At 37.4% G+C, this 16,473-nt stretch overlaps 1 protein-coding gene across 1 annotated transcript in view; it reads left to right on the top strand.

The window, feature by feature from the left end:
- Positions 1-16,139, top strand: part of PIK3CG (phosphatidylinositol-4,5-bisphosphate 3-kinase catalytic subunit gamma) — a 28,874-nt gene extending 12,735 nt beyond the window's left edge. The window contains exons 5-10 of the mRNA XM_074168257.1: positions 325-471; positions 1,728-1,818; positions 6,143-6,273; positions 6,880-6,991; positions 8,913-9,070; positions 14,109-16,139. Coding sequence (XP_074024358.1) covers positions 325-471; positions 1,728-1,818; positions 6,143-6,273; positions 6,880-6,991; positions 8,913-9,070; positions 14,109-14,390 — 921 coding nt within the window. The 3' untranslated portion in view covers positions 14,391-16,139. The remainder of the gene's footprint in view (positions 1-324; positions 472-1,727; positions 1,819-6,142; positions 6,274-6,879; positions 6,992-8,912; positions 9,071-14,108) is intronic.
- The last annotated feature ends 334 nt before the right edge of the window (positions 16,140-16,473 follow it).

The raw sequence follows: 16,473 nt of genomic DNA, 5'->3' as shown, positions 1-16,473 counted from the left end.
AGAGTCCATTATTTGCCAGTTTTGTCAGAATCTCTTATTCCTGGTTTAAAAGGTCTTTTTTTTCTGTCTGAAGCAGATTTACAAGCTAAATCCAGTTTCAGAGAGTCAAGGTATGCTTTTTCCTGTATCATGGACAGTGTTAAAAGTTGTGCAGGTTCAGTGAGGCTTTATGTGGCAATTGAATACCATTCCTTATATGTGCTTTTGATGTGTTTCTTGTGGTATAACTGATTGGAATTTGGTAAACTACTCTGTAGCTAGTGTGTAAAAAGGTTAGTGTGTTGATGTTGAAGTACAATGGCTTACAATAAATGTCTTTCACAGATAGAAAAATGTAAAGTAATGGCGTCTAAGAAGAAGCCCCTCTGGCTTGAGTTTAAATGTGCAGATCCAACAGCTCTATCAAATGAAACCATAGGCATAATCTTCAAACATGGAGATGACCTTCGTCAGGACATGCTTATTTTACAGGTATGATAGCTAAAATGTATAAAATGAATAATGTGAATATTTTAAAATGTTTTTAAATTATTTTATGTTTCAGAAGTGTATATACCTTATCCATTTGAAATAGAAGGTTTTCTTTTGTTTTTTAAACTCTATATGGCAAGGCTGACATCAAAACTGGATCTTCTCTTTTGTACTGCTTTTTTTTTCATATTACTGTGCTGTGGGTTAACCCTGCTGGGATGTTGAAAGAGGAAATAAAGAGTAAAAGCAAGAAAACTTGTGGGTTGAGATAAAAATTCTTTAATAAGCAAAGGAGAAGTAGAAGAAGAGAGAAAGAAAACAAAACAAGTGATGCAAAGGCAGTCACTCCCCACATCCCATGGGTAGGCCATTGGCCAGCCAGTTCCTGCGTAAAAGATCATTAACCTACCTAACCCCCTTCCTCTCTGTTTTATTGCTGAGCATGTGATAATGCTGAGCATTATTCAGCAAGGAATATTTCTTCAGTTGGTTTGAGTCACATGCCCAGTTGTGACCCTCCCAACCTCTTGTGCACCCCCGATCTATTCATAGCAGGGCAAAGTGAGAAACAGAGGCAGCCGTGATGCTCTGCAAACACTCTTCAGCAATAGCTGGAACATCAGTGTGTTACCAGCATTGCTTTGGTCACCAGCCTAAACCACAGCACCATACGAGCTGCTCTGAAGAAAATTAACTTCATCCCAGGTAGACCCAGTGCATACTGTTGCCCTGTTTTCCCCCGGCATGTGCCGTACATACTTCACATTTTGGTGTTCCAGAGAAGGAATCTTAGTGCAAGATAGCCTGTTTTTCTGATGAAGCATTTTTATCATTTATTTATGCAAAGGGTGAAGTTACAAATGAAAAATAAATCATTAGGCAGCATTGCTCTAGTAATATTTCAGTGATTGTTCTGACAAACTGGTTTATTAACACTTTTGGAGATATTTATGGGAAAAAATGGACGTATTTGCTAATGTATTCAGTCTCAGCTCATGTAGAAATCATACAGTATATTTATTAATAATTTATAAAACAGTAGAGATTGCCTGGGCACAGGACAGATGAGGAAATATAAACCCTGGTTCTGTAACTGATAATCTTGGATGGCTACACACTTTCTACAAGTATCTCTTAATCTGTAAAATAAATAAGTTTAGGCTCATCTCAGAAGCCTGGGTAGTGTTATTTGTGTGGGTAATAAGTGGTGTCCAGATAATTTGAAATAACTTGGCATATACCTTTGTTTTTACTAGATTCTTCGAATTATGGAATCCATTTGGGAAGCTGAGTCCTTGGACCTCTGTTTGTTACCGTATGGTTGTATTTCTACAGGGAACAAAATAGGTATGTGATCACACATACTGTGATTAGAAATTCAAAATACCATAGTTACAGAAGTTACGTATATGAGAACTATTCTAGGATGCACAGTGGTCCTGACATAAATAGCAGTTTATTACACTTTCTGTGAGCAGCCTTCAGTTGCATCTTAGCAGTGTTTTCTGCCATTCTGATGGGTATCGTTCAACTGCTGCACGGGCTTAACTGACTGTGATTCCTGGGCAAGTCCAACTTTGGGATCCTGCTGCCAGTTTCTCTTTAATAACAATATTTGGTATTGGAAAGCGCTGAAAGTGAGTGACTTATTCAGGATGTGTTTTAATGTGTTGATAAGAATAAAATGGAGATTTCCCGTAAAGCTTCATACCCTATACTACGTAGAAGCAACAGCATTACTCAACAGGATGCTCAGGTAATATTTCTCAGTGGGCATTGGTTCCTGCAGCACAGATGATCTGTTTTCCAGAATTCACGGTGGGAGAAATCAAGTAGTTGCTTAAAAAGCTTCTGGAAAACTGTGTGATAGTGTGTAGAGCAACCTGATCAGCTCTGGAAGAGTCCAATTACATCCAGAAATGCCAAACTGATGTATAATTTATACGTCTTGATGGCTCCAGACTGACTCTTTGTGGTTGGATTTGCATATATTACGTACCCTAGCACATCCACATTGCACAGTTTCTTAGTGTTCATATAATACAGAATTGACTGTAGAGTCAATTTTGCTGAGCAGTTCTGAATGACTGGCTGGAGGAAAGCCTCCTCAGTGTAGAAAAATTGGCCATGCCCAAATAAAGCTATTGTGCTGAAAGAAATGCTTTGGCTGATAAACTGCCTCACTGATGCAGTGTTTATATCAGTACAGCTCTGCCATTTACTTTAAGCTTGAACATGTGTGAAAATTAGCAAGTTTGGTAATTCCTGTCATCAGTGTAGCTGGAAGTATGATAGTAACTGCATGGATTGATAAAATAATGATAACAAAAATATTGCTGTGTGTTTCCCATGATCTCCAGCTTTTTAGTTCTTTTCTTTTTCAGCAATATATTTTGTTTATGGATCGAAGAACTAGTCCCAGTAAAACTAAGAACTCTTTTTAGTATATATCTGTAATGTACCTCCTCTCTAAAATACATTGCCACATAACATTTTTAGCATCCTTTCTTTGGCTTCAAGATACCTTAGCAATGCAGGAAACCCAAAGTCACTGATAAAATACTTGGTAGCGTGACACAAAAGAGTTTCCTTTCTCCTAATACAAGTGTTTTAAAATTAAATAAATTGTATTGATAGAATTCTAGTAGTAAAGGAAATGGAACATCATATGTCAAAATACTAACTATGAATATAAAGAGAGTTTGGCTTTTTCCTCTCCTTTAGGTATGACAAACCTAATCTTTTAGAGAGATTTTTAGGATTTAATTTAACTTTGTTTAAAATCATCTTAAGACAATGTATTCAAATAATGGAGGCAGGTGGAGCAATTCTGCCAGTGAACCTAGCTTTCTTACATTCAAGTTACAGACTTCATTATTCTTTCATGGATTCTTAATTGAGTCTTCATTCTTTTATCTCAAGAAAATAATTGATTGTTTTCCTATACGCATGAGGGAGATGTAAAAATTTAACATCCTTTCAGCACCGCAGTAGGGGCATGGTTAATCACATGAAGACTCCTGTTCAGTTTGCTGAGAATACCTGCAGCCTAAATTAGTAATACCCGGTGTGGGACACTTTGATGTAGAGCTTATGCTTGTTTGGAACAAAACCAAAGAGTAGTGACATGCAAATGTTCTTTCACAATATTCATATGCAGTCTTCTTCCAAGCTTTTCCTTTCCCTCTTAATATTTTCATAGAACTTGGGGCAGTTTCTGTGTATTGATGCAAGGACAGAATCCCATTCTGCACAGAGCACAAGGAAACAGCCAGGTGTCCTACACCTGAGGCATGTCCTCATGTGTAGACTTTCTGTCTGTTGAAGACATCTGCAGCCACTGCAGTTTGCAATTTTGGAAACATCCGTCCCCTCCACTGCTGCTGCCAAATAGACCTCTGTAGGAAGAATTTTCTCTTCCTTGTATCACTGGTAAAGGACCGTACCCTATTCTCTCTCCCTTTGACATGGCCATATGTTCCCAGCTCTGCGAGGCAATTATCACTTCTTACTATGTTGCAGCACTGCCAAATTTAAGAAGTTCAAGCTGGCACTTAATATTAAGAGTCACCTGCTTTAGTGCTGCAGATCCCCAGAAACACACAGCAGAGTGCATTTACTGCTGTACTTCCTCCCAATTGAATACAGCCCAGCTGAGATCCTCTGTCCCAGTTACTGAAGCTGCCATGGTTTCAGCTGGGAGAGAGTTAATTTTTTTTTCTAGGGATTGCTGTGAAAGGAACGTCAATAATACCTATTGTTTTTAGTTGTTCCTAAGTGATGTTTACACTATTCAGGGGCTTTTTTCAGCTTCCCATAGAAGCATAGACAGAACAATGGAATGGCCAATGAAATATTCCATACCATAAGCATCATGCTTAGTATATAAATGGGAGTTAGCCGGGGGGTGGGAATCTGCCTGGGACGGGTCCAATTGAGAGAGGTTTTGAGAGTGACCTGTGTCATTATTATTATTTTTGTTGTTAATATTATTATTTTTCCTTTTCTGATACTGTTTTTATTAAACTGTCTTTATCTTAGCCCAGCAGGGTTTTTTCCTCCCTTTCCCTTTATTTTTTTTCTCCTTTTTTCCCCACTCTTCTTGAGGGGGGAAAGGGCAGGGAGTGAGCAAGTGACTGTGTGGTTCTAGTTGCTGTCTGGGGTTAAACCACGACAGAAACCTTCTCCAGAACTAACCATACCTACTGAGAGGCCTGTCTGTATTTAGAAGAGTTTGCCAGTAGAGTTATACTATTCCAGTAGAAAACTTTTTTTACCACAATACTTTAAAGTATTTACTTGGGCAGAATAAGCTGCACAACATTCTGTGTAGGTTTTATCAGTGTCTCTTTTGTCAGTGCAGTGGAGTATGATCAGTAAAAGGTTTCATTAGCAGCTGCTTTAAAATCTGCGGACTTTTCACACCGCTAATCAACGTAGCTGGGAGAAGTTTTTGATGCAAGGAGAAGCAGAAAATGCCTCCTGCAACAGCTCTGCTCCCCGAGAATCAAGGAGCTGTTGGCCAGTAGAGGGAGATTTGTGAGCACAGGCAGAGGAAGCTTTTTCAACAGCTGGAATGTGATCCGGAGCTCACTCCCAAGAGGAAATCAACAGCTTGACAAGCATAGACCGAAATGCAGAGCTTTTTAATTTGGTGTTGTTGTTGGTGGGTTTTGGAGGTCATATTTCCACAATAGTTTTATTACAAACAAGTCCAGGCCACTGTCAAGACAGAAGCAATACGTCCAGGGGTATTCACCCACTCATGGAAGGCAGGGGCAGGAAGAGATTACTGCATTACTACTCTGTTACTGAAAAATTTGCACATAATTCAATAATTGCAAAAGTCAGGGCTGTGAATAGAGAGAAATCATCCGTTTCAGAGAGACAGTCAAACTGAAACCAAATCAGAAACTGCTTTGAATCACTCTTGGGAGAAAGAAATATGTTTGTTTGCTTGCCTGTCTTTGAGCTGGAGCTGAAGCCAGGCTTTTACCTATAAGACACTGTTGAAATTGAACTAGAAGAAGAAAATATAATATTTCCAGTTAGGAAATAAGTTCAGCTAAAGTCTGACCTTCCCCCATACAGGCAGGCCCATCATGAGGGCAGACTGCATTTGCTGGTCTTGGCTACTGTGCAGACTTGTGTTGCAGCCTCTGTTTCTGCTTTTCTCTCTAGCTTCCCCTTCATCGCATGCACGTTAGTATGATCAGTACAAGTCCTTGTTTCTGCACCATATTGCTGTGATGTGCTAATTTGCCTTTGCAAGGATCTATTCAGACCTCTGGGCCCCAACAGCCAGAGCTTTCCACCAGCAAGCCCACTGTGTGCTGGTATTTCTGAGCCTTTCTGTGCAGGACAGGAGGTAGTTCTCCTTGGGAAAAGCCTTACACAGAGGGTCACCACTCATCATTTGATTCTTTCCGTTTTAAAAGGTTTTACATTCTCATGGAGGAGTTTGGGATGCCAGGCTAGTTACGAGCTCTGGCTGGTTTCAGCTGGGAATGAACAAGAACCACTGTTGCTTGTAAAATAAATTTCTGCTCACAACCTATGAAGTTCTGCAGTTGATTAAAAAAACACAGTTTTAAATTTAATTTTGCAGATTTTTAGTATGTTTTGATACAAGTTCAATAACTTCTTCTAACTTCTTCCTTGTTTTCTGTAGGAATGATTGAAATTGTGAAAGATGCTACAACAATTGCCAAAATTCAGCAGAGTACAGTTGGCAACACTGGTGCATTTAAGGATGAAATACTAAATCAGTGGCTCAAGGAAAGATGTGTCATTGAAGAGAAGGTGAGTTCTTTGAATTTTTAAGTAGGATTTTCAAATACACTCTACTAATTTAGGAGCAGAGAGCCCATACGGTTGTGTTTGTGTTACTTAGGTGAGTTTGAAAAATCCATTCATTTTCCCCGTGCTCAGCCACAGGTGTCTGTGAAAGAGCCTTTAGCATCCAGCTGGCAGCCAAGCTCCTGAGAAACAAGTTGCTTTAGAAATTGCTCCTTTGTCAGTGGTATTTAGAAGTGGTACGGGAGGAGCAGACTGAAAGGACATCTAAGAACACTGAAAGGCAGTGTGATTTTAGAGGATTTAAATAGCGGTTCGAGTACTCACAACTCCTTTGCTTAGGTAGGTCCACTGACCTAGTAGGGCTTTCTGCCAGGGTTTTTTCTCAGAAAGCGTGGACAACTATATTTTATTTGTGCTAAGGGACAGAGCCTGCTCGCACAGTACAGCAAGTGCAATGCATGGCTGTGATCTTAATCTCTACTGTGCAACGGTGTATTTTATAAGACATTTTAACTGTTGATAGATACATATCAACAGAAAGGCATATGACTTTGACTGAATTTAGTTTCTAGCACTGAAGCATTTAACATCTCTAAGGTTCATTTTTAGTTTCAGGCAGCTGTGGAAAGATTTGTTTATTCTTGTGCTGGATACTGTGTGGCAACCTTTGTACTTGGAATAGGAGACAGGCACAATGACAACATTATGATTACAGAAACAGGTGAGTTATTTTTTGAGAATTTCATAGAAGTGGGGACTGTCTATACTTCACTAGGTTTATCTTTTATTTTAACAAATAATGCATTTAACAATGAATGAAGAGACACAATCCAATTGTCAGAATTGCTTCTAAGTTCAGGTCCTCCTGTGACATTGAACTGTATTGTTACCCCTTTTAGCCTTCATATAGTCTCTAGATACTTATCATTAATAATGCCATTCTTTTCCAAGGACGAGTTTGTTACAGACCAAGTCAGGAGGAATGTAAAACTGGCTTTTTTTAGTGTCTAGATCTAAGATCTAAAAGCCAAAAAAACTTTAAAAAGCAGACAGCTGTTACCTGTCCAGAGTGTGGCTGTGGTTTTGACAGGATGCAGTGGAACTGTATCTATGTCAGAATTCAGATGTTACTGGACTGTTTTCAGTTATGAGGAACGTAATTGCTTTGTATACCTTTGTAGAAAATCCTGGAAAATAATTGTACATGGAGTGTATTGGTTTTGCTACTGAAGTCTGTGAGATGGTTGCAATCCTCCTGAAAGAACCACTTTTTTTGTTTTTACGAACTTCGGAAATTATTTCTGTAGCTGCACAGTGGTTCATCCCTAATTTTACTTCTCTATGGAATCCCCAGAAAGGATCCCAGAACGAGTAATACATATGGAGAAGTTCTGTTTGGTCTAAGAAATTCAGTTCCAGTTTCATGATCCTCTTGCTTCATAATGAGTCTTTACATAATGCTAAGAGACAGAAAATACTTTCGGGCTTAGTTACAAGGCTGTATATTTAATATTAATCACATTGTAGTTAAAGTTTTACCAGTTGAAGGCTAGAGAGAAGTACCCTGAAGGCAGAAATGAGCTAATTGAAGACTACAAAAAAAAGTTCACCAGAAGTCCTTGAGGAAAAGAAGACAAAGAAATGCTTTAATTTCAACATATATATAATATAATGCAATGTTAGTGCCCATTGGCAGAAAACGAGGGATAGGCCAGTGGAAAGGGAGACAGAGAAAGGAAGGTTATTCTGTTGTGGTCTGGAGCAAGTTGTCCTTAGAGTCTTTAATGGGAGGCAGAAGGCAGAGAATGTCAGTCTTGAGAGGTCTGCACAGAGCGTCAGATTTGGGGTAGGTAGGGAGGACTCAGAAACTGGCTGAAATGCTGGAACATCTAAGGATGTTCCACCTAAGGATCACTGTTAAGTATTATCTTACATCATTTGAAGTTTTATCTTTTTGTATACATGTACCACTATTACAAATCTATATTTTTAAGTAACCATACTCTTTTGCATCTTTTCTTTATCCTTACACTTCCAGTGAAAGTAATACAGTAATCTGATGAGCAGCAGTGCACTCCAGTCCTGTAGGTGTAGTGATCCTTAAAAGGGGAGTTTTTCATTGCTTTCCTGGGACCCAATACCCTAGTACAATCTGAAAGTTATCCAAAGGGTGACAATGCAAACTTATTCTGCACAGTACAAGATGGTTTAGAAATTGATAATGTAGGTCTGTGAGGAAGAAGCATGTTCTAGTGAATGACAGTCGCCAGGGAGCCTGGATAGTGCCAGAATCCCGTGGGTATTTGAAACATAATCCACTATTCCATGTAGTGATATGCTGGGAGCTGATTGTTATGGATCTGAGGCACAAGCTTGCTTTTTTTTTGAGAAGCTGTGAGTGTATGTTTAGAAGATACAGTAGTTCTGTCAGGTTTTTAACAACTGCCAAAGATAAATAAAAAGTAACTTTGCCAAGAGGACAGAATTACATATTTTTTAAAAAAAGAGAAAAAATAATTTCTGCTGAAGTAAAGAGAGATCATATATACCCCAAAAAAGAGGTTTGGGAATTATTGTGAATACAAGTAAGTGTTCTTTGTTATTGTATTTGAGCGTAACTGTGACTTCTTCTCCTTATGAAGGTAATCTCTTCCATATTGATTTTGGCCATATTCTTGGAAATTACAAAAGCTTCCTTGGAATTAATAAGGAAAGAGTTCCTTTTGTGCTGACTCCAGATTTTCTGTTTGTCATGGGGACTTCCGGAAAGAAGACAAGTCTCCATTTCCATAAATTTCAGGTAAAGAGCCACTATCTAACTGCAAATCAATTAGGCAATGTTTTTTAGCCTCTGAAATGAACATTAGTGCCATAGTTTTCAAAGGTCTAGGCTCCTGGGTATTATGTTAATAAAATTTACTGAATCATAATACAATTATGGGATATTTTAGGCCCAACTAAGAGCAAAAATTATCTGTAGGATTATGGGTACTAGAATTTAAACATGCACAAAGCCACATTGAAAAGCTTCAGTTAGCAGCAGACCAGATAGGCAGTCCTTTCTTTGTTTCTTGTCTTGATCGAAAATACTTTGTAGAGGGCTTCAGTATTTGTGCAACTAGAGGAGATGCACAGCGCTAGGCAGAGCCTTCTGTGTAGGATGAGCAGTTGGGAGGTGTTCCTCAGTTGACTTCACCGGTGTTATTGCCTCCTGATTCTGCCCTTCTGTTCTGGGGCTTGGACTACCTGCATCTGAATTTAAACTGGAGTGACCCTAAGCTGTGTCAGATTCTGGTTTTGTGAAGTGGATGGACTTAATGCTCTTAAAAAAAAGAACGGTGTTAAAAATCTATTCTGTTGCAGCTTCTGTTTGAAACAGTTGTGATTTTTCAAGCTTGTATTGGACCTTGGCAATGAGGGAGCAAAGCAAAATGCTCTTTAGTATGTTTAATGAAATGGCTGAGAGCATGGCTGAACAGAAGTAAATGGATGTCTGGGGTGTTATTCCTGTGCTCATCTTTAGGGATTTTAAATAAGTACCTAATTTAGGAAGCAGGTTCCCTATAATATCAAAGGTCTCCTCCAGTGTGAGTCAAAGCAAAAGCCTAACTTAGATGTTCTGGATTCCCTGTGGATGAACCAGTCTCTCTGTCCTGGTAAGGAGTCTGGCTTTCTAAGCTGAGTAACTAATAAAGGCTTTGTTGTTGGATAGTGAATATATCCCTTGGAACACACACATGATTGTACAGCAAATAACAAGGCAATTGCCATCCTTGAGCCCAGACTTCTGAAAACAACTAAAGAACCAGGTGCAATTTTTGAGTCTTTGTTTTGCACAAAGACTAGCTTTACAACAGTGCAGGTGTGTTGAAAAGGGCTTGTAGCTCAAAAGATTTCAGAGCAGGGTGGGTTTTGCTGTGGGCAGGGAATGCTGAGCCCATGCTCTTAGAGAAGCCTGTAAGCTGTGCTGCATACAGGAAAGATGCTGTTGCCACAGCTGTAAACCATGTGCAAGTGTGGGGCTGCAACACCACTCTAGGGTATGTCATTTCAAAGACGACCTCCGTTACGGAAGCAAAAAATAGGTGAAAGTGTGAAAGTGTGCTAATGGAGAATTAAACCTGGTAGTGTCTGCAGTGAGGTAGTGTTCCGCTCATACATAGGGATCATCCAGCTTTTTAGAGAATGTCTGACCTTTACTTCGGCAGCTCAAATACCAAAACAATAGGAGATGATTTTGGTCTTAGTCTCTCTGCAATAAGCCATGCTTCATCACATAGTCCTGGGTTTGACTGAATACACATTTTATTACTCCGGTATGAAGTTCTAAATACTGCTACCATCCCACTCCTGCAGATGGTTCAGGAATGCCATGATAGTGCCAGTGTCATTTCCGCTAGTGTCTTTAACCAGCTGAAAGATGATTAATGTGTTTTACCTTTGTGCACTGTGATCGTGGTACGTGACCTGGTCATTTTAAGTGGGATGATTTAGATGCAGACAACAATGACTGAAAAAATTTAAGTTCATGTACAGTTCTGCTGCATTAGGTACTGTTTATAAACTGCTATTGCAGTAATACTTTAAAAGGCTTTTCTGACTCAAACACCAATAAAAAGAAAGTTAAAATACTTCCATTCAAGTAAAATAATAATGCAGAGCAAGATCTGCATCACATATTTTGCTGTAAAAAATATATGTTTTAATTATATGGTCAGAGTACAAAAATAAGCAAAATTATAGCTTCACATTTCAACTGGCTGGTTTCATCATGTTTCCTAATAGTGAGGGATTCATTCAGTGTGCCTGCTGACTCATTCATGTATTAATGGAAAAATCTCAGCATTTATCCTTCATTAATTTTTAAGAGCATCTCTCATTAATTTGTACTTCAGCTACATTAAAATAGGTTGTACTTTAAAAGAATCCTTTGTTTTTTACAGGCTTTGGTGGTGTTAATATTTTAAAATATTTACCTTTCTTAAAATGTTATTTCTCTGTCTTCTATTGGATACAATCCATACAGATGTGTTAGCCATAGCTCATATTGCAGGTGTCAGAGGAGGTTAATTAGACAAATAATTTTGATCAAAGTTCGTGCAACAGAGTGTAGTTCATTATTAGTGAACTTCTAAGCAGTCAGTGGCCTGGCAACTTTTCTGGAACTAGCAATAAAGCTCATTCCTGTTAGCTCTTAATCTAAATTTTGCTTCCCTTTTTGTTTGCGTTCCTTATGCTGGTTCAATGAAATTTAAAGGCCAGAGGTTGTTAGTGACATCACAGAAATGCTTAGTAGGAAGCACTATTTGATGGTCTTTTGTCCTAATCGCAAAGAAGTATTTCAGCATTACTTAATCTGAGAAGGCAAGTATTTTTTCTGTTTCATCTATGAATTTTCAGCTGCCTTAGTACAGTCTAGATTTCTTTTGCTGTAAGTGTCATATGTGGTGGCATTTCCTTTCCAGCCTTTGGCTGAAACCCATGCAACTCTCTTACTCCTAAGTACACACAACTTTTTCACTTCTTGCTTGTAGAAACCCTTGAGAGAGCCTCATCTAAGATCTTCTTAGTCTTTTGAGCTTTGTCCACCCACCTATTATTTGTTTCCCTACATTGTCTTTGCTAGTTTTTGCATTAAATTTTGAATGCATTTTTATTAACTTTAATTTATATAATTCATTATTTTTTGATTACTCTGCTGACTTGATAATAGAGAGAACTGTGTACTGTGCAGGGAAGGTATGGCCTGTATAACAGAACGTGGGACACTGTATTATAAAAAAGCCTGACCTTTAGGATACTAATATTTAGGACAGTTTCAAGCTCTCAAAATAATTATTCTTTATTGTCTGTTGGACAATGAGACTTTGATTTCTCCTTGGCTCCTCTCATTTTTCCTATGGCTTTACATTAGTTAGCAGCTTTCTTCTTAATCCCATGGTAAACATCTACATATCCTTGACACATACGTATGTGTTATTTTTGGTTCTCTCTGTCTCTCTCAGAAGTGTAAAAATTAGGTTTTTTGGAAGATGTTAATTCAAAGCTCCATTCAGTTCCTGTCTGAATAAATAACCGTAACAGGCAGATACAGATTTTTTTTTTTAAATCTTTTGAATTCCTGGAAGGACTGCCTTTGAGATGCAATGATGCCAGGTTCTTGACTGCATGATTGTTTTTCTGTCTCAGACACCCGCAGTAGTGAGATGCATCATCCATAGAGAAATGTAAAACCTTCTTTGATATAACTATAAAGAGCTTTCATCTCTTTCAAGGGGAACAAAACGCACACTAACTCTTGTGACAAGATTTCCCTGTTTGAAGTTGATAATACATAAGTAGAATTTATTTTTTTTCTATTTTTTTTTCCCCTGGTGTCGTGGAGAGAAACTACTCCCTGTGATAAGAAGGTGGTGTCTTCTGTTGTAAATTGTGCTTTGACCATTGCAATTTACCTTCTGCTTCTCTAGAGCTAAACTAACATTAGAGCTTTGTAAGCATGATGTTATTTCAGGGCAGAATTTCTTTGGAAACAGAGTGAAAGATTTAAGGGCCCAGGCAATAGGAAAAAAGAAACCCTACAGACAGATCTTCAGCATGTCATCTTGCTTCCTTAGTATCTTCCTAACTCGCCTGGTTGGTTGTCCTGGTGTTGCTGATGTGAACAGTGATAGATGTTGAGATTATTTGTGCTCTTCTTGCTGTTTCTAAGGAAGAAAAAAAACATACATCTTGTCAAAAATAAACAGCTTTCTAGAGGGCTGATGGGATTTAGTGAAACTTTACATGAAAATATTGGGATTTCTTAATAATGCTTTAATAAATTCATCTACATTTGTGGAAAGGTTAATTTGTATACTTAATTGGGTAAAAATCAGCATTGCTTCAGCTTTGGTTTTAATAGCAACAACCTTCTTGGAAGTATTTTTCATCTTTCTACATTACTGCATTGCAAGCCCAATTTAACTTTCTAATCTATGATTGATTTCTTCATTGCATTGTCTTCCTTAAGACATTGTTTCTAAAATTAAATGGGTAATAAATTTAATATAAGAAATAATCATTTCAGTTTATGTATAAGTCACTTAGCATTAAGTATTCTTTTAAAAAGCATTGCATGTTTTTCCAAGCTGCAGAAATTTCATTCTTCTAAAGGTTATGTCATTAAGCACAAATTACTTACATATGGAAATGGAAAAGCTATAAAAAAATACATGGAATCCAGTATGACAGTACATAAACATAGAAGTCATACAGCAAGGCAGTGTGCCTGAAAACTGGAGCTGTCAGCTAGAAAAATTTCTCAGAACACTAAGCCCAAAAAATCTTCCCCATTAAATAAGCCGTCACCTCTGCAAAGTTAACAGACATGTATGTAAAATGAAGAACAGTCCCCTGGAGGTGCTGCTTTATTCAGTACCACTTGCCAGCCATGGTCCTTAAATGGGAACATACCAATTGGAAAGGAAAACAATGAATTATTGCTCTTTTAACAGCCACAGAAAGAGATTATAGGACAGGGAAATTAATTTGAAGCGTTGGTGAAGCTAAGGTTTTATGCTTTAGTAATTAATATGATATTATTAAGAAGAGCCTTTGGTTTGTGCACCGAAACGGTACTTGTTGCCCCAAGGTGTGGTGATGAATGAAGTAATGCCGAGCGACGGATGCAGAAGTTCGCTTGACGTTTCTGCGCAGTTGAACAGCTCTGTTGGTTCTCCTCTCTCTGACGTACTCGAGTGACTGAATAGCAATTGATAATGAGAGTCCTGTGAAATTCCTACACCATCCCTCTCAGTTCACCTCATCAATTAACAAAATATTCTGCTCTCTTGTAGGATGTATGTGTGAAGGCTTATTTAGCTCTTCGACATCACACAAACCTGCTGATTATCCTGTTCTCCATGATGCTAATGACTGGAATGCCCCAATTAACCAGCAAAGAGGATATTGAATATATCCGGGATGCACTGACAGTAGGGAAAAGTGAAGAAGATGCCAAAAAGCATTTTCTTGATCAGATAGAGGTTTGCAGAGATAAGGGCTGGACTGTGCAATTTAACTGGTTTTTACATCTTGTTCTTGGGATCAAACAAGGAGTAGAAAAGCATTCTGCTTAACATTTTATGTAAATTAACTGTGGGTGTGAATAGGAGGTTAGTGAATCTACATGTTATTTATGCATTCCAAATAAATGAGCAGTCAAAATTGCCTTTACTTTGCTTGCAGCTTAAATGGATCTTCTAAAATGGCAAGGACTTTTGCTCTGCCCCTCCAGAAGATCTTCCTGCAGTTAAGATTTTTTTTTTTAATGTCTAATGACAATTCAAGTTGCTGGATTCTTTTAACTAGTTGCTTTGCTGATGTGGCCTGCATTTTTCTTGCTTTCTTGTTTTTTAATTTCATAGAAATATGAAGGAGGAGCTTGAGTAAGATGAGAGCCTGCAAGTTCAAATAGAAACCCCCTATGACGTTACCTTAATTGTTCATGAGGGCCAAGCCCTTCAAAAGCAGAACAGTCTATTTAAAATCTTTGGTTATACTGAAATCCCTGTAGGCAATTCACATCTTTCTCAGGATGGCTTGCCCTCAAGTGTTCTTCACCCACATCCTTCTCTTTTGTCCCTTCCTTAACACTTTGTCCTTTTGGGATTTTTAATGTGTCGTCAGTGGAAAACAGCTTCTACTCTACTGCCAGAGGAAATTACCTTACTGTTACTGTAGCCTCCTGACGTACACGACTGAGCTCAACTGTCCTGCCAGGAGAACTTCATAGTTACCTGGAATTTCCTCAGGTTTGGACCTGAAATTTTGAAGGTTTAATTTTGAAAGGTTTTTTACTGTATTTTTTTAACGGGGAACGTCCGTATTATATTACAGATTATGTTCTTACTGTAAAGTTACTAAAATTCCACCTGTATAGTGAAAGCTTTGTAGAAAAAGCAATGGTACTTCCTTATTCCTCAGACAAAACTCCTTGTGTAAAAGTGATTGACGTTTTACCAAATATTTGAGAAACCCAAAGTTATTTATTCTTTGGTGTTATATTTTCAGGATATACCTAGAAGGAATTAAGTGTAATCTTTGAAATTGTGTATATTTTGCTATTTATTTTTAACTTCCTTAAGAGACTATGCTACTGAGAAGCTATTTATGAAAGAAAAAAAATCCTTATCTTTAATTTCAATATTTAAACTTAAAAGAGGAAAAAATAGGCAGTGTTAAGTAGAATTTTAACTTCTTTACTCTTGGATGCCTGCAAATCATCAAGTCTGCCTATGATACGAAAAGAAAAAAATATATAGCATGAATTCGTCTTTGACTTGAATTATTATGGTATAATTCCTGCTAATTGATTTTTACCAAAGAGAGAAGATGGCTTACAATATTGCTTTTTTGCACTTGTGCCCGTGTAATTTCTTCTTTCGTTATAGTGTTACATGGGTTTTACATTACATATAAATGATTAACTGAATTTTTTAATTCTGTTATAATTTGCTTTGATCATTTTACAGAACTGTTAAGATTTTAACTACTGCTACCACTGTTACTACTGAGTGTATTCTTGAAGGATTTTTAATAAATGTACTGTAATTGGTGTCTCAGTTATGAGATGTGGCCAATCTGTTCTTGAAATGTAGATGTTTGGTTACTGTGCACAGCAATGGTTTTGATGTATATGGTAGACTAGTTAAGGAAATTAAAAACTTAAAATATAGAATATTTTGTTGTTCTGTTACATTATTATTCTGTGCAACATAGGCTTAAGACCATACTAAAATGTAAACTAAATGGTGAATAATGTCTGTAAAATGATATTTTTAGATTTGTATTTTATAGATCTGAAATAAATTGACATGTTGTATTTGATTATCATTCATGAATAAGCAGCTTAGCCCAAAATACATGTAAATAATTTTTATACAGTTACTTAAAGACTATGTAATCTCAGTAAGAAATCATATTCAAAGTTCCCAAAGTCGCTTGTTTTAGTTCCATATTAATAGCTCCATAAAATGTCAGATATCTTAAATTTGAATAGTCTACAGTATTAGAATTGCAATTATTATAATTGTAAAATGTGAATAGGGTATTCCCATTTTCTAAGGACATTTTATTCATTTCCAGCTTGTTCTATAAAGAAAAGTCTGAAGATTTTAGTAAGTTACTAGGTTTAAAAAATAAGTAAACCTGCTGCTAACT

The sequence above is a fragment of the Numenius arquata genome, chromosome 2 (assembly GCF_964106895.1).
Source record: "Numenius arquata chromosome 2, bNumArq3.hap1.1, whole genome shotgun sequence".
In the NCBI taxonomy this organism is placed as follows: domain Eukaryota; kingdom Metazoa; phylum Chordata; class Aves; order Charadriiformes; family Scolopacidae; genus Numenius; species Numenius arquata.
Note: the sequence above shows the minus strand (reverse complement) of the source record. Positions and strands in the feature narration are given on the sequence as shown.